Source organism: Ascaphus truei, chromosome 18, assembly GCF_040206685.1.
Source record: "Ascaphus truei isolate aAscTru1 chromosome 18, aAscTru1.hap1, whole genome shotgun sequence".
Classification (NCBI taxonomy): domain Eukaryota; kingdom Metazoa; phylum Chordata; class Amphibia; order Anura; family Ascaphidae; genus Ascaphus; species Ascaphus truei.
This window is the reverse complement of record NC_134500.1, coordinates 20253542-20277992: the sequence shown is the minus strand read 5'-3', so window position 1 is coordinate 20277992 and position 24451 is coordinate 20253542. Positions and strand designations below refer to the sequence as shown.

The window sequence follows — 24451 nt, the reverse complement described above, 5'->3', positions numbered from 1 at the left end:
GATGTCTCAGTAGGAGGCGTTGGGGAAGAGTTACATGGTGCACAGATAATAAGATGTATCACATTCTGCGTTTCTGTGCACTATTCTTCTTTTTCCCTTTTATTTGACAAAACAAATCTGCCATATTGGAAGTGGCGTCAGTCTAAAATTCTGCATCAGAAGTAAGAAACTGTTCTACATACGCTGCAGCTCTGCACCAACAAAAGCTGTGCGTCCAAACTCCCTTTCCTCTACGTTGATACTGGAGTTATGTCAGCTAAAGTAAATAACATTATAAACCACCAACAGCAGTTCTTTCCTAGCAGTATTTCCAATTTTGGGGTGAAATTGCTTTCCCCCCCCCCCCCTGCAGAGCTACCTCTCCCAAGACAACATGGGATTTAAACTATTACCACCACACAGGTCTGCCTTGCTGACTTGTGTGATACCTGCATCTCCTGCCCAATAACCCGTAGGCAAAACTAGCAACGGAATCCTTATACACAAATGGGTTTAAAGAATCTTAGGCCACGTTTATACCTAGCACGACGGTGCGCGCCGAGAACAAATGTCAGCGCATGCACATAATGGGCACCGCCGAGTTCGCGCATGCGCAGAACGGGGGAGTGGCCGAGTTCGCGCATGCGCAGAAGGGGGGACTGCAAGTATACGCATGCGCAGAATCATAGGAGACGCTGAAAATTGTCAGTTTCGCTTTTCGGCGATTTTCGGTTTGTGGCCACGCCATGGAACGGAACCCGCTGTATGAGGGGGCCCTCCGGTAATGGAGTAGAGTTGCGTCAATAAAGTTGCCAAGTCTTTTGCTTAGTGACCGGTGTAAGAAGCTCCAGTAACAAGCTTCATCCATAAATTCATGCGAATGAAAACATTTGCTCCATAAAGATGTGGCAAATTGCTTCAACATGAAACATACCCGGTATCTCTCATAGATTGGTTTTCACAACCGCTTGGATCTCTGCTACCAACCACGTCTGGGTTTTTTTGGGGAACTTGCATGTCCCCGTCTGCCCTAAAGTATTTTGTACGCGACTGAATTCTACCTTGACATGCGCTCAACATCCGTCGGCTGGCTGCCTTCCTTTCCTTGAAACATATTTCTATGATAACCTGGACACATTCCTCTTAGTGTTCATAGAACATTGGCCTTATATGGAGGTTCTTACCCACTGACCGTCACGCTTCACTTTCAGGGTCAAGCATCAAGTGGAATACCTGGGACTGAAGGAGAATATCCGTGTGCGCCGGGCAGGATACGCCTACAGGAGGGTGTTCAAGAAATTCCTGCTCAGGTGAGAATAACATTGTTCTACTAACTTTGATGGCTGGCCATGTTTCCTGTTCTTTTTCCATTCATAGTTTTTCCATGTGTGTCACAAGGCAGAAAATGACGTTAAATGTGGCTGCAAACTTTGGTATTCAAAGCCAGAGAAAGTCCCTGTGTATAAAGCAACATGACCACCGTCTTAACTAGTAGCAGGAGAGAGGAGGTCCGTCCCTGACATGTTAGTGGTTTCTCTAGTTAGGTAATTAGTTAGTTACTTAGTTAGATCATTAGTTGTCTCTACTCGTCTTTCAAATACATGATTTATTGGTGTAGCTTTTAAAAACGTTTGTAGGCGTCCTACAGTAATTAGAGATGTGTGTAAAATTGTAGGCGTTTGCCTACTTTTAAAATGGCTGCTGCTTCCTATACTAGAACGTAAAGAAATTATATATTTGTATTTTTTTTTCTATTTTGTATGAGAACAGGGTAGAATAAGTTAGGTAGTAGATAGTTAGGAGTTCTTAGACTGCACACAATAAGGTTATGGTACCATAAACCCTCCGCCATACAAAGTATGGAAAGCAAGTAGGGACACAGTGCCCTCATTTGCGTGTCACAGAGATGTCAACCTCCTGAACAACTGAAGTTAGGGAGATTTGGGGGATCTGGGTCATGAAAAGGACTTTTGAATGGAAAAATGACTGAATCTTATCAGCGAGACACCACTGATGTCTACGGGACAACTTATGCTTAAAAAAAACATACCTGAGACTGACTCTGGATCAGTCAGACTCAGAATATCAGTGACTTGTTTGCCGACACGTGACGATGGGGGTCATAGGTTATGAGGGTCTGTGGAACGCTAAATGCACGCTCACTCATTTCTGCTGGAGAATGTATCATCAGAAATATGCGATTAAACCAAAACAGCAAAGGCAATTACTAAAGGAAGAATAATGTGTGAGCCTGAGCGGGCCTGAGGCGTCAAAGTCAAAACATTTAGGCGTGTCAGACATAACGCGTTCAGGTTATTGGCGGTGAATCATGTTGTGTGGGGATTAGCCCTCACTGACAGTGACATCATTCATGTTCTACAAGTCACAGTGAATGAATATAGGTCACCTCAAGAAGCTGACAGAACTGGAAATGCGTGTTTCTATAGTTGCTGTTATTCTGGTCTCTGACAGTTCCCTGGTAGTGTTGGGTAACTGGAGGAGTGGATAAACCTTTCTGTGCAGTATTTAATATTTGCATGCTACGGTTCACCGTGAAAGGCTGGTGTGTTCCAATGCACAGCCAATGTGAAAGGTGAACTTGCCCTTCCATATGTGAGCCAACTGTGACTTTGTACTCAAGGGGAGTGTAAGAAAAACAAATGCTCAGCAAAGAGCTGAAATCTAGATTTGGATTTAACCCTGTCAAGTCCTCTGCCAACTTTGTTACCCCTAGTACAGGCCAACTCCAGTCCTGAAGGGCCCTCAACAGCTTTTAGGGATATACCTGTTTTAGCACAGGTGGCTCAGTCAGTGACTCACCTGTGCTATATCTGGGATATCCTTAAAACCTGAAAGATTGGTGGCCCTTGAGGACTGGAGTTGGCCACCCCTGCCTCATTGGCATGTGTTTCATTTCCGCTACGTTTGGGAGTAGGTGCTATTAAGAGCCATTTAATTACAGTAATAGCAATCACATGACATATTGGCCACCCAAGGGGTTAGGGGAATATTCCAACACCGTTGGTTTAATAATTAAACATGTATTAATAACCTTTACTTTACCCTTTTCATCTTGACCCCATCCTGAAATGCGCAAGTAATTTTCTGTTTTGGAGAAATATTGATGTAAAATAGGTTTTTGGCCCGATACAGATTCTCAGCTTAGTCCTTCATGACGCTATGTAATTGCATTGCAATCCGCGCAGCTTTTCCCCCTTTATTTCCTTACAATATTTACAACAGTGGCTTAGGTTCTGTGCCAAACAAAAAATATTCATTAATATTTCTGTTCATTTGAAAGCTGCAGGATAGCGTAAAGTGACTTGTGCAATTAGCATGCGGAAGTACCGGTAAATGGTCCAGTTACTGGAATTACATGAGAAACTAGCTTCAAGATCCGTCCAATGCTACTTTAGGACTTCACCATCCTTTTATCATGTAAAAACATTCACTAAATCGAAAGGAAATGCGGAGAATATGATATATTTTTCAGTGGACAAAAGGAAAAAGTGAATTGTGTAATTAAGATGTGTAAGTAAAAGTAAATACAGCTTGTGTACATTCTATGTTTTAATTATTGTTGTGATGTTAGGTTATTGTTTTTTTGTAAGTATCTTAACCCTCTCGTTGCCAGAAGTGGTAACAGATCACAGAGCTCTGCGTAAGGTTAAACTGTGAACCATACTTCAAACATTTGTTGTTAAGAGTGACTGACTGTAAATTTAATGGGATGTATGCCACACATGCGTTACGGAAGTTACAAATCCTTTTTAAACAGTCAACTGCGCAAATATATGAAGGGCAATAAAAAGCCGTTGGGAAACCATATATAGTGTCACATGGCAGCGTTTTGTTCCAGCTTTGTTTGTCTGCAAAGTCATGTGTTTGTTGTTATCAGCAATAGCTTCCTCTTAGCTGAAAAGGAACAGGAACATGTACATTCCTCAAAGCCGTATACTGTGTATCTCTATAGAAGGGATCTGCCATGAGCCGCTGTGTTTACAATCTGTTTTCAGACGTCCCTAACGACCTTGGTTATTTTCACAAGGCCAATAGGTCTGATTATGTAAAAAGATATTTAGGAGACTCCCTTTGTCTGCCATTGGGTCAGAGCTCAAAACCTTCAGCCAATCAGGGTGATTATATATTTTAAAAAATCTTCTATATCACAGATAGGGTACGCAGTGCAGTACACTGAACCTTGCACAATGAGCCCCTTCAGTAAACTAATATAATTATATTGTTTCTCAGGCAATTTAGGTTATCCCAATTCTGCATAAATATTGTAGCAGTGCTAGGGATATTTCAAAGTGTTAGCCAAAACCTTCCAGTAAGACATTGCTTCAAATGATATACCCTTTCCTGCTGCTGTCAGAGTTTCACCACCAAACCTTGGTAATGATCCATACAGTCGACAACATCCCATGTTGTTTGTAGCATTAGCCGCCCACCACGTTTCGCTGTCTCTAAGTGATACGGCCATATGGAAAACCATAGTGGGAAACAGGTTTCACCATGTCTTGTCAGGCCGTGATTATACCAAAAACCACGCCGCGCAGCGCCAAAACAAAGAGTATGCATCCTCGCAAAGTGCTTATACCTACCGCGACTGTCGTGGCGCTTGCTACTGCAATGCGGAAGACAGTTGACGCAGCCGTCCAATCAAAGAACAGATGTCAGCCTTGTGTCCCCTGCAGCCGCGCGAGCAGAAGGATGTGCTTGTGCACATGTCGTTCTGCGACGTCGCAAATGTGACGTTACAGATGCACGCGCATTGCAGTTCCTCTGTATAATCGCAGCCTAAGTGAAGAGCCCATACTACAGAGGCCTTGCGCTCTTCCCCGGTTCAACTTCCGTAATTATAGTTTAAATGTTGTGGTGGTTAAATTAACAGCCACAAAATTTAAACTGTGATTACCAGAGTTGGACCAGGGGAGAGCGCGGCGCCTCTGTAAGCGCCAGCATCTGCTGCTATCCAAGAAGTCACGTGATGACACGTCGCCTTGACAACCTGATGCGAGGGTGAGCAAGGAGCTCCATGCGTCATGTGACCTCATTACGTCCCTGCGGGGCGCACACACACACAATGCAGCAAGCCCTGCCCTGTGGACGAGTAACGTTAAGTATGTCTTAGCGTTACTGCGATCTAGACCGTAAAATAGGCACTTCACTCAAGCTGAGAGAAATGAGAGGGAAATTACACCTGGAAATAATGCTATGTTAATTAAATCCACCCAGACCTTGCAAAAGCCCCATTTCCTCCTCTGGTTATGAGTAACACCAAGCTCAGGTGTGACCCAACTTGCGAAACGTTAAGTCCCCGCGTTATCCTTAACCGACTTTAGTGAATATGCAACGTTAGGATACCGTTTGCTTATCATTTGCTTATTATTTGCATGTCATCGTCACTAATGGTCGTTATTGTTAACGCTATGCTCTTTACGGGAGAGAACATGGGTTAGCGTTTTCTTATTGTCCTTTGATGATACGGCTTTAATCTTAACGGGACCTTAAATCAGATTAACTTCACGTTAAGTGACTTAACAGAGCATTTCCTTCTTTTTTTTTTTTGTTGTTCTAGGATTGAAGCAGGGGGTCTCCGTAAGGGGTGCCAGTATCTGCAGAGTTTAAAGGTCCTGGTCACACGGCCAGTTGGAAGCCGTACCAGATGATGTCACGGCATCCTATTGTGACGCGGAACATTTAAAACGTCGCCATTATGTTAGGCACACAGCTCTGCCTGCATAGATACTGGCACCCCTTACGGAAGTAAGTATCCCTGGAAGCAGGGGGTCCCCAGAGCTGAAATTAATGGGGTTCAGCTCAGGAGACGACCTGCTTCAATCCTAGAATCCAAAAAAGATGAAGTGTATGGTGTTTTGCAGCTTTAAGAATATAAGACTCGGATTAATTATTTTATATCTCAGGATATACACTAAACCATGAGGGACATTGTAAGTGAAACTGAATTTGGGGGAAACTGCTGTGATATAAAGAAAATGCGTTGGGACATTAATTTGGGGATCACTTCAAGAAGTAACTGTTGTCCAAGATTTTTATAGCACTTACACATACGCACCTGATGGATATATATGCAATATCGACTTGCTCTTTATGCTGTGTCATTTGAGGGATATATGTACATACTCGATGTTTATGCCATGAAGGTTATTATATAAACTCTCCTCCACATAAGGCTTTCATGCACCTTATGTAATTACATATACTAGTGTAACCCCTCCTTGCCCAGCCCAAAGGAGCGTTACGTCGAGGTAGTATTATTTAGGCTCAGTGTGGTTGGGTTACCTTTCTCAGGGTGATGGCATCCATGCAGGCTGGTGTAGTACGCGTTGATGGAATGGAGGGCGCCAGGAACTTTATTCAAACAAACAGTTCTTTATTTATTATTGTAGGCTTTCATACTTCTTCCATGGGTGCTCAGGCAGCACTCCCGGGAGGCACATGACTTGTTACCTTCCCATACATTTTGGGTGGATAAACGGCCATCCCTTGCATGTGGGCATGAGGTTTGCTAGCAGCCTACCAGGACTCTAGGCGGGGGTGAACCGTCTATCGAGGTCCCCAAAACCTGTCATCCAGTTCATGCGCCAGAGTTTTTTCTTCAAGCCCTAGATCCTCCCTAGTCCCTACTTTGGCTTGTCAGTGTGCTATTTGGGCCTATACTTAAGCAGACCCTATATGATACTCTAAAGTACATTTCCCACGGTCACAAGAAGAGTTGACCAGTTTCACACACTTCAAATGCAGTAGCCTCTGGGCCCCTCCTTCGGCCATATACAGGAAGGCCCCGCTTCTTGGCGCCCCGCTTTTTGGCGATACGGCGGTACCGAGAAGGGGGCCGCCATTGTTGCGCATGCGCAGAACGTGCCGGTCCGATGTCGCGCGTGCGCAGAACGGGCCGTTCCGGGGTCGCGCATTCGCAGAATGAGGGGCTTTGCCGAACTTGCGCATGCGTAGAACGGGCCGTTCCCAGGGTCGCGCATGCGCAGAATGAGGGGCACAACGAAAATCGCTGTATCTGCTTTCCGGAGATTTTTGCTTTGCGGCGGGTCCTTGGAACAGAACCCGCCGCATGACTGGGGCCCTGCTGTACACATATTAAATGACATAATTACTATATGTGTGCGGTAGTTTTGTGAATAAAGTAACACAGGGTTTCCCAAACTTTTTTTTCCGTGACCCGGTTATTTTTTAACTTCTTTTTCGTGACCCACTAAAAATTTTATCGCCTATACTGGCCTATAGGGCCTGCACAGACACACACACAGCCACTGATACATACACACACACACACACACACAGCCAGTGATACACACACAGACACACACACTGCCGCTGATACACACACACAGCCACTGATACACACACATACACAGCCACTGACACACGCAGCCACTGACACACACACTGATACACACACACAGAGCCACTGATACACACACACGCAGCCACTGACACACACGCAGCCACTGACACACACACTGATACACACACACAGAGCCACTGATACACACACACGCAGCCACTGACACACACCCAGCCACTGACACACACGCAGCCACACAGACACTGCTACACGCGCACACACACACACACTGATACACACACACTGATACACACACACTGATACACACAGAGACACTGCTACACACACAGAGACACTGCTACACACACAGAGACACTGCTACACACACACACACACAAACACTGATACACACACAGACACTGATACACACACACTTACACTGATACTGATACACACAGACACTGATTCACACACAGACACACACACACTGATACAGATACACACAGATACACACACACACAGACACTCGCTCTCCCCTATACGCACACAGACACAAACAGTGAATTACAGGCAACGGCGGATGTGAGTGACTGGAGGGGGGGCCAGGGACACTTGGGTGGGAGAGGGGGGGGCAGGGACACTTGGGTGGGAGGGAGGGCGCCAGGGACACTTGGGTGGGTGGGAGGGGGCCAGGGACACTAGGGGGCCAGGGACACTTGGGTGGGTGGGAGGAGGCCAGGGACACTTGGGTGGGTGGGAGGGGCCCAGGGACACTTGGGTGGGTGGGAGGGGCCCAGGGACACTTGGGTGGGTAAGAGGGAGGGGGCCAGGGACACTTGGGTGGGTGGGAGGGAGGGGGCCAGGGACACTTGGGTGGGTGGGAGGGAGGGGGCCAGGGACACTTGGGTGGGTGGGAGGGAGGGGGCCAGGGACACTTTGGTGGGTGGGAGGGAGGGGGCCAGGGACACTTTGAGGGCCAGGGACACTTGGGCGGGCGGGTGGCTGGGAGGGAGGGGGCCAGGGACACTTGGGTGGGTGGGAGGGAGGGGGCCAGGGACACTTGGGTGGGTGGGAGGGAGGGGGCCAGGGACACTTTGAGGGCCAGGGACACTTGGGCGGGTGGGTGTGAGGGCGGGGGCCAGGTACACTTGGGTGGGTGGGAGGGGGCCAGGGACAGTTTGGTTGGGAGGGAGGGGGCCAGGGACAGTTTGGTAGGGGGCCAGGGACACTTTGGTGGGTGGGTGGGAGGGGGCCAGGGACACTTGGGTGGGAGGCAGTGACTGGGTGGGGTGACTTACCTTGCCGCTGGACGCTTTCCCCTGCTGCCCCCGATATCCCCTGCTGCCCGGGACGGGAGGTGGGATTGGGGGCACGGGAGGTGGGCACGGGAGGTGGTGCCACGGGAGGTGAGCTCGGGAAGCTGGCCGCGGGGGGAAGCGGGCTGCAGTAGGAAATTGTACTTCCCCCTCCGTCCCACGTAACGTGCGGGCCGCAGAGGAGCTGGTACTTCCTCCTCCGTCCCACGTTGGGAGCGGGGGGGAGGAAGGGAGCGGGCCCTGCTTGCCCTGCGTAAGCGCGCGGGACCGCGGGGGGAATCGCCGCCATTGTTTTTTTAACTTGAGCGGGGGCGACGGGAGACACCGCGCGGCCAGCCTCGCTGCGACCCGGCAATTTTGGTGCCGTGTCGCGACCCACCATTTGGGAAACGCTGAAGTAATACATTGGTGCTCAGTGGCAGATTTTCCATCAGGTCTGCTAGGCCCGGGCCTAGGGCGGCAAAATTTGGGGACAGCAAAAATGTCCGCCCCATATACTTTTGCTGTACTCTTGGGCCCATCTGGCCTGATGGGAAGGCACTTACATGTTGGGCCACCTCCTTAGCTGCTGCGCTCCTTCTGAACCGCAGCATCAAATGACGTCATGACATCGCGTTACCATGACAATGCGACGTCATGTTGGTGATGTCGGTTCAGAAGGAGGAGGGGGGCGGCAGCAAGGAGGCGGCCCAACACGTAAGTGCCATGGGGCGGCGGATTTCAACCGCCGCTGGTGGTGCTCAACGCCAGTCCTCAAGACCCCCCAACAGGTCAGGTTTTCAGGATATCCGAGCCTCACCACAGGTGGCTCAATCAGAGGCTCAGTCGAAGAAGCATGGACTTATTGTGTGCCGAAGCGGGGATATCCTGAAACCCTGGCCTGTTGGGGGGGGCTTGAGGACTGGAGATTAGCACCTCTAGAGTAACATTTCGGATTGGGGGAGGGGGATGTTATGAATAATGTGTCAGCACTTTTGATTAAGGTAATTATGACCTGTCATAAATGAACATATTATGTTATTATGAATGGACGCCCGCTGTGCAGCTCATACTGTTTCTCTGAGCTTTGTATCAGGATACTGAGCGTAGTTATCATTGTTTGCACGTAAACCGGAGCTACAGTACTATTGACAAATATCCCTTCGGTAAACAAATGCCAGTCTGGAGGCAGAGAAATACATAAGTAATGCAGTCATTCTGAACAATACAGGCCTACTTCAGAAATACGTCCATTGTGTATGTGTATATATCTATATATTTATAGATATATACTGTATACCCCGTTCCGCCTGCTCTGGTTTTCTTTATCAGGGATTCTCCAGAGCTGAACCGCGTTAAATTCAGCTCTGGGGACTGCCTGGTTTCTGAGATACTTACCTGAGAAGGTACCGTCGGTTCCTCCCGTCCAGAAAACAAAATGGAGGTTTAAATCTCCCGCGTCAATAAATAGGAAGCCGCAATGTTTACTCTTTGATAAAGCGCCTCCACGGCGGGAAACGCGTCAGAGTTTTTTAATTTAGTGTGTCTGCCCTTTTTTGGCTATTATGCCTAATAAATAAACTTATTTTTTGCATCAAGCCCTCTTTATCATTTTGGCAGTGCTCTGCTCTTTCACTACTATTTAATGGATCAAAGCAGCATCCACTCAAGGCAGGTATATTGTTACACAATGTGATCAGTAAAGGAGCAGTTCACCCTTGCACCCTTCACTCCCTTTTTGTTTTATATAGGTGGGTCCCTGGAGCTGGACCACGTTCCCAAGGACTGTACCGGGGAAGATGACGCCGGTTACTTCCTGGCATTTAAATCCTGGTGTCACATGGGCCAATGGGAAGCTGTGGCTTCCTGTTGGCCCGTGAAACACAGGAGATTTAAACTGCCATTTTGTTTCCTGTGGAAGGGAGGCTACCAGCGGCACCTTCCCCAGTAATTATCTCAGGAAACATGGGGTCCCTGGAGCTAAGATTAACACCGTTCAGCTCCAGAGACCCCATGCTTCCCACATATAAAATGTTAAGGATCCGTTTGAGCAGGGGGTGGAAGGTTGTTCAGAGACCCTGTTAAGCCCGAAGGGGGTTGGAGGTGCCCTTCGTGGGCCCAGCAGAGAAAGGGGCCCAGCCGCCCAGTCAATCTTGGAAGGTCCATCCATCTTGTGGTCGATCCTAGCTAATGGGTTCAGCCAGCTCGACCCCCCCCCCCTTTGCCGCCAAGTCCAGGGCTGTTGTGTTGGGCCAGCGCTCTACCCTCCCCCACTGATGATGGCTCTGCCTGTGAGATTTTGAAACCTCTGCAAACCATAATTTATTCTATATAGACCTCTCATGTTCAACCTTTCTCCACTTCTATAGGTCTAATATGGCTACTACGCATTTCGAACTACAAAAACATTTGCAAACTGAACTGGTACTTAACACTCATCTATTTCTAAATGCAAGAAAGTAATGTCATATTGTTTCCCTGTCTCTTGTCATTTGAAGATATGCTATTCTGACCACAGAGACCTGGCCATCCTGGAGGGGCGATGAGAAGCAGGGTGTCCTCCACTTGCTGCACTCGGTGAACATGGAGTCTGATCAGTTCCAACTTGGGAGAACAAAAGTCTTCATCAAGGCTCCGGAGTCGGTGAGTACGAACGCCTGAGAGCTGGGCTTGACACCCCGGCAAAATGCATGAGTTGCATATTGTACCAGAGGCCTATTATTAACAAGCACAAGGTTATTGGTTGTGAAACAAAAGCAGCTGGTACAACTTACCAACACTACAGTTGTTCTATGATCCACTTCCAAATATTGGTGATCCTGTTGAAGTGAATTGGGCCACCTGATGTGTAAGAGGATAAGCCTGACATTTAAGAGGATAAGCCTCTGTGGCTGACTGATGGTTGACTGATTTGTATAAGTAGGTTAGCTTGTTTTTTAGGATGGCGATCCCATTGGGGGAAATTATGTGTTTAACACACGATCTCTCCCCCCTCTCCCCCCCACCCCTCCGATCTAAATATATATACATTTTATCTTAGAGGCAGCAATGTAGCCCAATTTAGTTTCTGTCTTTTTTTACAGCATTAAACCAGGGGGTCATGCAGTGCTGAAAATTTTTATTTTTACCTCTAGAGAACCACCTGGTTCCTGAAATACCTACTGGTGTAGTTACTGAGATACTTACTGTACTAGTTTCCTCGTGGACATTTAAATGGTTGTCCAATGGGAAGCTGTAGCATCATTCCCGATGACGTTGCTGCTTCTTATTGGCCTGCGGGAGACGCAATATCTGGTGGACATTTTTGATTTCCCTATCTGGAGCAAGAACACCGGTAACTACCCTGATGAGTGTCTCGGGGTGTAGGGGGTTCCCTGTTCCAGTGTTGTAAAACTGTTTTGACCGAACTGGGACAGACTTGTGTCCTTGTCACTGGGCACCCCCTGATTCAGGTCGAATTCATTGTGCAAGTCCCAGTTCAGACAGTGGGCAGTCACAAAGAAGCCTCATTATGTGGACCCCAAGCACCGCGTTATAACGGGGTTCAGCTGTATATATATATATATATATATATATATATATATATATATATATATATATATACCGGTATATAATCTCAAATGTTGTATTTGTCTGAGAACCACAAGATTTAAAATGCTATAAAGCCCTGTATCTTACAATCTGGGGTTACTTATTAAAATCTGCCAGCTGGGGCAAAAGTCAGGATAAACAGATATATCAAAGTTAAAAAAAAACCTGATTATTTCCGTGTAATTTCTTTTCATTGCTCAATGTGCCGCACTTTGTGCTGGTTTTATTACAGTGTTAATGAAATATCCTCCTGTGTGTCAAATCTAAGAGACATTGCTACCACTTACACAGCCACATGAGTTACTGACTGAAATAAGTAAAGGAAACCTGTGATTATTAATGAGTGTGCTCACTGGGGTTGCCCGATGTCAAGTATTGCCTATAAAATTGAGGTAATACTGGACATGTATGGACATAGTGACCTGACCGGCTTGGGAGCCGCAGCATTTCACTGAGCAGACAGGGAGCAGGGCTGTTCCTAGGAGGAAGGGCAGCTCTCTCCATCCTGATTGGCTGCTGCTGGGTAATGCAGCCAATCAGGAGGAGGTGTCAGAAGCCTGGTGGTGGTGCGAAGGAGAGGAGGAAACAGCATGGAGCGGAGGTGTGTGTGTGTGTGTTTGGTGGAACATTTACACCGCAATCAACACTCTGCAACCTTCTTCTGTACTGTAGACCTCTTATAAATGACCTTTGTTCTGTTCGCTCTCTCCCTTCCCACTCCTAACCCTGTGCATGGCCAGTCTTCTAACCCCAGTCACAGAGACAAAAAGGCACACTCCCCAAACCTAACTCGAGGGTACACATACCCTATGAATTCGGGACAGCCGTAGGACAATTGGAAACCCTATATCTGCCAGCAGAAGTGTAAACCAAATTCAGAAAGTAGATGGAGCAGGGAAATGCATATAATGTGTGTATTGGGGATAAGGGCATCAGACGTGAAAGTAAAAATACGGGCGTAAGAAGAGTGCAGTGTCTGTGGCCACAGGGAGCCACGTGTCATGTTATTTATTTTGCTGTGATCACACAGCCTGTTCCTGCCCCTCCCCCCCCCCCCCAGTTAGCGTGATCATGCAGTATTACCTATGCTGAACAAATTGCACATAAGTGTTCATTGGAACCTTGATGCTTCATGATCCTAGAAGACATAAGGGTCTATATATCAACGTAGAGCAGGGCTGCTCAACACCAGTCCTCAAGCTTGCCACCCCAACAGGTCAGGTTTTCAGGATGTCCCTGCTTCAGCACAGATGCCTCAATCTTCGACTGAGCCTCTGATTGTGCCACCTGTGCTGAAGCGGGGACTGATTGAGCCACCTGTGCTGAAGTAGGGACTTATTTAGCCACCTGTGCTGAAGCAGGGATATCCTGAAACTCTGACCTGTTGGGGGGGGGGGGGCCTGAGGACTGGAGTTGAGCACCCTTGACGCAGAGGAAAGTGTGTTTTGATGCACTGCTCTGTTTTTTGGCGCAGACCTGCGGTGTGTATGTAAGAACAGTTTCTTACATTTGCGGCAGAATTCCCGACTGACGCCACTTAAGATATGCTGGATTTCTGGTGGGGGGGCAAAGAAAAGAAAGAAGAAGAATGGCACACAGAGCATTGCACTCCTCCTACTGACACTCCCCAACTCGCAAGTTAGGGCAGACGGGGCAAAACAGGAGCAATATGCTTTGATGCATAGAGGCAGGAGGAATATGCCCCGGTTTTGCTCCAAAATTGGCTTGATACATAAACTCCCTATATCAGGGGTGACCAAGGGCCACCAAAAGGTCAGGTTTTTCAGGATATCCCTGCTTCAGCACAGGCCCCTCAGTCATAATGACTGAGCCACTGATTGAGCCACCTGTGCTGAAGCAGGGAAATCCTGAAACCCGGACCTGTTGGTTGGCCACCCCTGCCCAATGTGAATTCCCGGTCAGTCCAGCACTGTACACACTGACGTGCGAAACCCATTTAGTAACCCAAGCTTCTTTCATTGAATGACTTTGCCTTCTCCCACCAGCGCCTGGGCCACACGTTTCCCCACCTGCATTATTTTCAGCCCTTCATTTACCGAGAAGGTTTTCACCGGCTCTGAGAGCTTGTTACTGGCGAGACGCGAGCCAGGTGGAGTTATTGGGAGCAGATGGTTTCTCTATTTGCACATTTATTTCAGCGCCGCGATGGAAAAATCGAGCAGTTGTCCCAGAACAGAACATCAGCCCATTAGCATTTGTTGAACTGAATAGAAGAAGCAGTAAAAGGGTTATTGAAGGAGCCGAACGACGTACTTAGTCCAGACAAACGTTTCCCGAATAATTACTTTCACTCAGCCGTTATCGTTCTGGGGAACACTGGGGTAAAAGCCAGTGCTAAATAGCTGCACCTAATTTATCAAATCCAAAATCCCATCTTCTTTTTAAAATCGCTTGAAGGGGGGAGACTTTCATTAAAAAAAAAATATTTATTTGAAACAGCAATACATTCAAAATCCTATATGTTTTTTTTTTTTTTTTAATCAGTTGTGTGTATTATATCAGGGGTGCTCAACTCCAGTCCTCAAGCTCCCCCAACAGGTCAGGTTTTCAGGATATCCCTGCTTCCGCACAGGTGGCTCAATCAGTCCCTGCTTCAGCACAGGTGGCTCAATCAGAGGCACAGTCTTTGAGCCAACTGTGCTGAAGCTGGGATATCCGGGATATCCTGAAAACCTGACCTGAATGGGGAGCTTGAGCACTGGATTTGAGCACCCCTGTATTAGATAATACTTACTGCACCCCCCCCCCTCCCCCCCACCACTTTTTTTTGCCTTGTTAAAGGAGTTTTAATGTATTAAGCTTACATTCACAATCCTATATGTGTGTGTGTTTTTTTTTAAATAAATACATCATTTGTGTAGTATTAGATCAGCGGTGCCCAAAGTGGGGGGCGCGGGCGGTTGCAGAGGTCCCGCGCTCTTCCCCGAGGCATTTAAATTAAATGCCGGGGGATCGCGTGAGGCCCTGCAACAATAAAACTTACCTTGATTCAGACGCTGTGATACGGCGCCATGGTGTCATGCAGGGTGACGTCACACAGCTGTCTCAATGGAAATGGGGTCACGTGACGTCATTTGACGCCGCACACAAGCGAAGGGGGGCGCGAGAGCAAGGGGGAGCTGGCAGGGGGGCACAGCTCAAAAAGTTTGCGCTCCCCTGTATTAGATAATACTGTCTTTCTTTATTCCTATCCCCCTCCCCCACTCATTATGTACTTTTTAATGAGTTTTAAAGATGCAGACCAAGCAATATCTTGTGTTTTTTTTTTTTAAATAAATCCATTCTGTAATATGAGAAAATACTTGTAGCATTTTTTTTAAACAACTCTGAATGACATTTTTAATGTATTATAATGTAACAAGTATTTTTTGTTTCTATAGCAACCATTTACAAAGTCACATCCCCTTCCTCTTCTGAAACAGGCTCAACCCTTTTTGAGCCCTGCCCTCTCTCTCTAGCAGTGCACCAATTGTATCTAGCGACTGCCTGGTCACATGATCTACCCCACAGAACTTTGCATCTTTGGTCCTCTTCTGCTGCACTGACAGCCATTTTGTGAACCCCCAAGCCGAATCTTCACTGATCGATCACAAGAGAATGGATCGATCGGCAAATTAGCTAATTACTTATTGTGTGGATTGTATTGATGCACATATTAAAGGTGAAAAAAACAAACCAAAATAAACGGCAGCTTGTACTGCTTCTTTAATGTATTAAGCTTCCTTGGGTTGCTATAGCAACCATTTACGAAGGCACAGCCATTTTCAAATAGGCGGCCATCATGTAAAACCCGGGGGATATAGGACCTTCGCCGATCGATCGGCAGCATAGGTATTGACATTTCCTTAACGCTAAGCAACGGCTGCATCTATAAAAACAAATAAAAAATGCAAAAATAAAAAAAATGCAAAACAGGTATATAAATAGCCCCAGGTTTAAAGCAGCTATAATAAACCCGTTGCAGGGGGGTTTGCACCAGGATTGCCCCTCTTCTGCAGCACGGGCACTTGACAAGTGAACTCCATTATCCTTTTGTATGAAAGTCTCCTGGCTGCAAAATATAGCACCAGGTGGAGCACAGCAAGATTTCCAGTAGCAGCAGCTTATAGTCGGAATGATGTTCTTTCAGAAATCTGGTGCCATTGTCCCATCTTTGCATTCGTTTTGCACTGCGCCTCTTGTTTTGCAGTTATTTAGGCCAGGGGAGTGCAAACATTCCCCGCTGCCCCCCCCCTCTCTCTCCCTGCTCGCGCCCCCCTCCTTACCTTGTCTTCGGCGTCATTTGACGCCGGGTTGCCGAAGACAAGGTAAGGAACGTTGTAGAGGCCTAACACAATCCCCCAGCATTTAATTGAAATGCCTTGGGGAAGAGTGGGGGGCCTCTGCAACCGCCCCCCAGTTTGCGCCCCCCCCCAAATCTTGCGTCCCCCAGTTTGCGCCCCCCCCCTGATCTAGGTGATGCAATATGAGAGACTATGATGGATTAAAAAACAAAAAGAGTCGTACTGTGGCTGATTACAAGAAATTGTAAGTGCCTGGTAAACCGCCATCCCCCCTGTCCGTTTTTTGTAACCCTCCCTGCAAGCTGAACTGCAGTATTTTCAGCTCCAGGAGCTTTCAGAGATACCTAAAAAAAAAGTAGCATGACGTAGTCCCCTACCGGGGGAAAAAAATGGCAGGTTAACTCTCCATAGCGGCTTCCTATTGGCCCGCAACATGCGAGAAATGTAAATACAAGGAAGTACTGGCATTAACTTTACCTAAATATCTCGGGGACCAGGAGGTCCCCAGAACTGAAAATAAGATGTTCAGTTCCAAGGGCCCCCTGTTCATAAAGGGGGATCTAGTGGGGGGAGGGGAGGGCCGCTGCTTTAAGCGTTGAGGTCTTTTCATATACAGTAGGTTGAACTTCATCGATGCGTGTCTTTTTTTCATCCTCATCTACTATGTAACTGTGTAACTATTTAACTGTGTAACTATGTAACCTCCTTTGCAATAGGTTGATAACATATTATACAATATTTATGCTACAGCTTATGTAAATAAAAAGAGAGAAGGTCTTTGTCAAATAAATCAATAATAAAACCACTGTGTAATGTAATGTGTGTGTACTTCTTTAATATTACAATTTGTGGTGCTCTCTTAACCAAACAAAATCCTTTCACAGTCGTTTTTAGGCTCTGTTCCTTGGTTGTTTCATTGTAGTTATGATACAAATATACATCAAATAAAAATACCACTTGTGAGCACATTCACACCTCAGACAGGTCTGCAACCCTGCTTTTCCCCATTATCTCTTAGCATACAGAGCTTCCACTGCAGCCAGGGATTCTGGGAAATGACATGCAAATGAGCGTACAGTGCTAAAATATAGATGTAGCACTAGAGATATCCGCTGGAAACTGTACAGATTGCAACCCCTAATTTAGCACATACAGGTCATGTGATCTAACGTATTCTCTTGTGTAGATTGGCCGACTGTTATAACAGTGGCGTCTGGCATTACAAGACAGACAGGTGACCTCTTGTATTGACCACCGCACACCTGAATAAATAACTCCATCTGCATGCCCTAGCTACTGACGTCAACTGAAAGGGATTCCGATCAACTCCTCCAGTGCAGACGTCCCTCACTCCAATTTCTTTCTTTTTTTTTTGGCATCAGAACCGAATATTTTGTGAACTTTGTAGCCTAAAATATTGGAAGACAGTAATAGGATAAAATCCAGAGGTTGGTGCTCAACTGTGTTTTGACCACAAGTGTGACAATGTCTAGAAAGGTACATAAAACCAATATTGAGGAACAAAAGTAATCCAGCCTGGTGAGTATTAATCTATCAATGTGCCTAAATTAATCTCCTAAATGTGGGGACATGGGGTATATCATTACCAACAATGGAGTAGCATGTATATATACATAAAACTCAATGTGGACACCATTGATAACCGTCACCCTGGAGAATGGCACATAGACAAAATAAACCTCCAATCCTTTGCATGAAGGAGAGGAGTGCTCACGATTTGAAGGCAGGGGTTTCGTTGGCGTGCATCACGCTTGTAGGTAAGTACAGCAAGAAAGGCTTCACGGAGGAAAAAGCGGAGCACAGCAAAAAACTTGGGGGCTATACACCAGCAGGTAAGAGGTTAAAACATCCTTTATTCCATGGTAGACATCATGGTGTTATGAGAGATAGGAACGCCAACGCGTTTCGGGCGGTAGCCCTGTGTCAAAGAGTATCTTTGTCTTACTCTTTGACAAAGGCCCGAAACGCGTTGGCGTTCCTATCTCTCATAACACCATGATGTCTACCATGGAATAAAGGATGTTTTAACCTCTTACCTGCTGGTGTATAGCCCCCAAGTTTTTTGCTGTGCTCCGCTTTTTCCTCCGTGAAACCTTTCTTAAAATATTGGAAGGTAGAGGGGGTAAAAATGTCTAAGCAAGTGGTAAGTTACATCTCATGCCTTGGAGAGAAAGTAGAGGGAAACGCAGAGCGTGCGGATCGTGGATAAGCTGATCAGACGTGAAAGAAAAATGTGGATGTAAGAAGAACGCACAGTCTACACCAGGAGTGGTCACCTCCAGTCCTCAAGGGCCACCAACAGGTCACATTTTAAGGATATCCCTGCTTCAGCACAGGGGGCTCAGTCTTCGATTGAGCCGCCTGTGCTGAAGCAGGGATTTCCTGAAAACGACCCGTTGATGGTCCTTGAGGGCGGAGTTGGCCATGCCTGGTCTAGTGGGTAATATGTTGATTGACAATATCTTGGATAGATAGAACACCGGAGGCTCTCAATGCTTGTAATGAGCATGGCTCAAAATGAATGACATTTAGATTGTAAGCTCTGCAGGGCAGAGTTATTTTTTGGTTTGTGGTGTTGTTATCCACTCTTGTATTATTGTGCCCTGCGTTCTAAGGTCAGCATAACTCTGCCTATGTGATTGGCAGTAGAAAAATACATATATTCAGTAGTTGAAGGGTGATGGGACTAGGGGGGGGGCAGCAAGTACCACTACTTTTATATTTGCAAATATACAGCTCTACTTTCTATTCGGAAAAAAATATATATATCAGGAATCTCCATCCCCCTTTCTAAAATAGTTTTTTTTTTAAAAGAAGCTTTTTCCCATTGTTAAATAAATATGGACTTTTTGAAGTCGTACTCAGTACCACTACTTTTTGGAGCCACTTTAACCACTGCGAGACATGTCCAGCACTGTGTTTGTAAGAAGCATTGTAGGACACTGGACCCTGCCTGCTCTGCACTGTACAGACCTCTGCCTTGCAATGCGTTGCAGGGAAAGCGTTAAGACTGGAAAGTTATTGGCACAATTGCTGCAGAACGCACCGCAGGAACCGTATTCCTGTATTTGTGGGCTAGATTTTCCTGCCCAGCAAACAGAAACCTCATTTATACGTGTTTTAACCGGATGGAGTGGCCTCTCTGAAGGCCAGCTTCTGCGCTATTGTGTTTAAGTTGGAGAGATTGTCCTTTGTGTGTTATGAAGCTGGTGCGTTTGATCAAAATACTGGGCCAGCTATTCCGGCCGTGTGGTCAGATGATGTCACCAAGAGGACCATTGGCCTCCAGTGTAAACAAGGCAGAGATTCTATCATAACCTCTTTCATTGGAACAGAATAACAAGGGGAGGAATACAAAATACAACAAAAGAATAGTGATTGTTCAGCTATGATTCAAGCTCCATATGTGTGTATAAACGTGTGTGTGTGTGTGTTGACTCTTATGGAGTTCAAGAACTCCCTGGATCCACATCCTTCCCATGTTTACTTATTTGGTACAGGAGGGCCCCGGGTATACGGCGGGTTCCGTTCCAGGGGCCCGCCGTATAGTGAAAATCGCCGCAAAGCGAATCCGGCGATTTTCAGTTGTTTGCATGCGCAAATCGGCGTTTTTGCCGTTCTGCGCATGCGCGACCTATGGTATGCGCGCGCAAACTACAGTATGCGCGCGCAACCTACGGAATGCGCATGCGCGCTGGGCGCAACCGCCTATTCTGCGCATGCGCGACTGAGGATCCAAGATGGCGGCCCCCTTCTCGGTGCCGCCGTATCGGCGGATCGCCGAAAAGCGGATCGCCGAGAAGCGTGGCCCTGCTGTATATCCCTATATACCTTTCCTTTCTAAAAAGATGTACAACCTTGTTTTGAACAAATTTATTGTATCTGCCATCACAGTCTCCATGGGAAATGAGTTCCACATTATAACTGCCCTTACTGTAAAGAACCCTTTCCTTTGTTGCTGGTGAAATCTCCTTTCCAACAACCTTAAGGGATGGCCCCGAGTCCTTTGTACTGCCCTTGGGATGAATAGTTCTTTTGAAAGCTCCTTGTATTGTCCCTGAGTATATTTGTATATAGTTATATCCCCTCTTAGACGCCTCTTTTTTAATGTAAACAAATCTAATTTATCTAGCCTCCCCTCATAAATCAGATTATCCGTCCCCTTTATTAATTTGGTGGCTTTTATCTGCACTCTCTCTGGTTCCAATATGGATTTTATAAGGAGTGGTGCCCAAAATTGTACTCCATATTCAAGGTGTGGTCTTACTAATGCTTTGTAAAGGGGCATAATTATGTTTACTTCCCTTCCAAATAGACATATAGATAACTTGTTAATCAATCTTCAAAGAAGTTTCTGTCACTTGGGGTATGTCTAAGATTAGAATGCACAAGGGGTACGTGTCCCGGCTACAAAACTGGAGCAAACACATTCATTTATTAAGCAAAAACCTTGAAATCAATATGATTTTCTTCTTTATTAAATCTGGTGCAATAGTTTTTTCGCTAGTTTGGCCCTAGTGTTGGTGCTCGGAGATTTTGTTCAATGACCCCTCGGTGCTAAAGCAGTCAACATCAATGCAAACCCCATTGATGCATGTTTAAAATATTTTTGCACGCAATCGTTTAATGGCAAAAAATGCATTATTGCTCCAGTTTTGCCCTTTAAAGTATTTCACACGTCACCCTTTACCTCTTTTACATTGTGTAGCAAAATTAGAATGTAAGCTCTTCGGAGCAGGGATTTATTCTGTCGGTAAATTCTATATACAGCGCTGTGTACACTAACAGAGTGCAATCACGTTTTGTATCTGTTGCGATGTGTCATGGATAAGTGTTGAGTTTGGAGAAGTGGTGGGCACATGATGAGCAGGTCCCATGATTATGAGAAGGCACGTTGGGGGCTGTGTACTGTACAATAAGCTCTCCTGCTTTCCATATACAGTTATTTCTCCTGGAGGAAATGCGGGAGAGAAAATTTGATGGCTACGCTCGCACGATTCAAAAGGCCTGGAGGAAGTATGTCGCACGGAAGAAATACGTTCAGATGCGAGAGCAAGGTACCGTGAATGTCCATGACTTATATGTACATATAACACATACTGTATATGTGCGTGTTTGTGTGCATAATTAATATATATATATATCATTGATTATAATGGCACTCCACTAAAAATGGTGTCCTACCGGGTGCTTTAGCTGTTAGAATATTGGGTGTAATAAAAAGTAATAGTTGGCACACCAGGACTTAGTCACCCGAAGCTGCCGGACAGAAGCTAAGTGAGTTACAGAAGCCCCGTGCGCTCCGAAGCATTTAATAAAAAATGCTTTGGGGAAGAGCACCCCTACCAAAAAATTCTCGCGCCCCCCAGTTTGCACACCCCTGCAGAAGCGGATCAACACAGGCTGAAGCAGATAAATACGCACATTTTATACATCTTTTTTTTATATATTGACATGTATGTATGTTATATTTATTTTTTATATAAACATATATAAATTAAGTCTGCAAACAGAATATAATTATAGAACAAATGTTGAAATTGAGCTTTGGAATGGCGAGTTCAGCACCAAACCAGAATGGTCTGTTTCTTCTGCACTAGTTGTTCTCGCCCTGTTAAGAGTTAAGGTTCGGAGCCAAAATGTGAAGCGCGTTTAAACAAAAATGAAGTGATAAAACAAACTTAACTAGTGATGGGGAACAGTTACAAAAGCGTTCACCGAAATACATGTGTAACACGGGCTGCAAAGTGGAACTGCAGCTTTAGGGCACGCTGAAGGCCATTTTCCATCACTGGTCAACGGGCCATTTATTCTCTGGGAATAACATTTTCATGGCTGTGTTAGGGGACTAATTGGATTAGTTGGAGCTATCAAATTTTAGTAACAAACCTTTTTTGGGGGGGGGGGTTTCAGCATCTGACCTCTTCCTTAACAAGAAAGAGAGGAGACGCAACAGCATCAACAGAAATTTTATTGGTGACTACATTGGTATGGAGGAACACCCCGAGATACGGCAATTCGTGGGAAAACGAGAAAAAATTGATTTTGCCGACACCGTTACTAAATTTGACCGAAGGTCTAAGGTATGTTAAGGAGCTTGCGTGTCACTACCCAGAATCCTTGCCTGCAACGGCTCTGCTTGGGGGGAGCTGTGTTGGTTTTTTGCCCTAGGTATGAAGCAGGGGGTTTCCGGCGTTGAACCGTGTTAATTTCAGCTGCGGGGACCCCCTGTTCCTGAGATACTTACCTCCTGGAGGGGCTGCCAGTAGCAGCCACCAGCCCCTTCAGAGGACCAATAGGAAGCCGTGACATCTTCCCTTGGGGCTTCCTATTGGCCCGCTTGACATGGGACATTTACATTGAGGTACTGGAAGCACCCTTAGAAATAAGTATCTTGGGATGCAAGGGAGTCCCCAGAGCTGAAATGAACGCTGTTCAGCACTGGAGACCCCCTGCTTCCCACCTAGGGGGCGACATTTTACAGGTGTTCACCAGTGTACAACATGTGTGATGAATGAAGGAGGTCTGGAGAGAAATAACAGCTCTGAAGTAGCTCCCTACATGCTATCCCTCCGGCAATATGTCACGCCTTGCCCATGAAGAACAAACAAATAATACGTCACGCTGTTTGTTTTTTCCCCAGGGTGTGAAGCAGGATCTTATCCTAACCCCAAAATGCGTGTACCTGATCGGACGGCAAAAGATAAAACAGGGTCCAGAGAAGGGAGTTGTGAAGGAGATTGTGAAAAGGAAGATCGAAGTGGAGCGAATTCTTTCTGTTTCTCTAAGGTCCGTGCCTACCTATGGAATGTAAAATAGGACGTGTATATGTCGTGTGTGCTGGCTGAAATGAGTGCAGATTCCATTCCTGACCTTCGCACAGCTGTAAGCTTTATCATGAGCTTAATGGTAGTAGAAAAGAGCAAATAGCGCACAGCCAGGGAGTCAGGTGGTAAAAGATAAAATCCATTTATTTCAGTCCATGACCAGAAAACACATCACCCCACGGGGGGGGGAACACGCAACCTCCTACGCGTTTCGGACCGGTAGGTCCTTTATCAAGGAGTAGAGAACATAGGGCAAGTGGGTGTCCTATATACCCCTATCTATCACAATAATCAGGGACACGTGATTTAAAAACCGCCCCCTCGGCGCGCAAGCCGATTGGTCCGCGCGCGGTGGCCTAGAGGTGTATCATGTGGGGCGGAGCCATTTGCATTGTTACAAGTTACAGCGTTGGTTATTTCTGCCTCCTGGGTCCCATGCGCGCACGAGCGAGGGGGCGTGTTTACCCGTCGGCACTTGTGCCTGTTGTGGTGGCGCCTCGCGTGACGTCACACGCATGCGCGCCGAGGGGGCGGTTTTTAAATCACATGTGTCCCTGATTATTGTGATAGATAGGGCAAGTGGGTGTCCTTTATACCCCTATGTTCTCTACTCTTTGATAAAGGACCTACCAGTCCGAAACGCGTAGGAGGTTGCGTGTTCCCCCCCGTGGGGTGATGTGTTTTCTGGTCATGGACTGAAATAAATGGATTTTATTTTTTACCACCTGACTCCCTGGCTGTGCGCTATTTGCTCTTTTCTACTACAGTTGGACTTCTCTATCATGGCTGGCACGCCACTATGGATCCGCAGAGAGTGTGAGAGTGGGTAAGTATTTATTCTCATGACTGTCTATAGTTGAGTACTCTTATTTGGATATGGACACTTGATTACTTATATCTTTTGAGTGACTCACAGGTCATGTTATTTGTACCCACTCCAAATAATTCTACTATGGAGTCTTCTTAAGACATTTGGATGAAGTTTACTGGGGTTGAGCACCCTATTCCCCCCTTTATCATGAGCTTATGCTGCAACAAGGACCCAAAACTTGTGTTTTCCTAACCAACACCAGTGCGTTGCAGCCCCCTCGAATAGGAAAGGGTTTC

General features: G+C 46.3%; 1 protein-coding gene across 3 annotated transcripts in view; it reads left to right on the top strand.

The window, feature by feature from the left end:
- MYO1E (myosin IE) overlaps nucleotides 1–24451 on the top strand; it is a 163664-nt gene that overhangs the window by 111370 nt on the left and 27843 nt on the right. For all 3 annotated transcript variants that reach the window (XM_075575813.1, XM_075575812.1, XM_075575815.1), the window contains 5 exons: nucleotides 1191–1289; nucleotides 11100–11244; nucleotides 21460–21574; nucleotides 22431–22600; nucleotides 23161–23306. In XM_075575813.1, the coding sequence (XP_075431928.1) occupies nucleotides 1191–1289; nucleotides 11100–11244; nucleotides 21460–21574; nucleotides 22431–22600; nucleotides 23161–23306 (675 nt within the window). The remainder of the gene's footprint in view (nucleotides 1–1190; nucleotides 1290–11099; nucleotides 11245–21459; nucleotides 21575–22430; nucleotides 22601–23160; nucleotides 23307–24451) is intronic.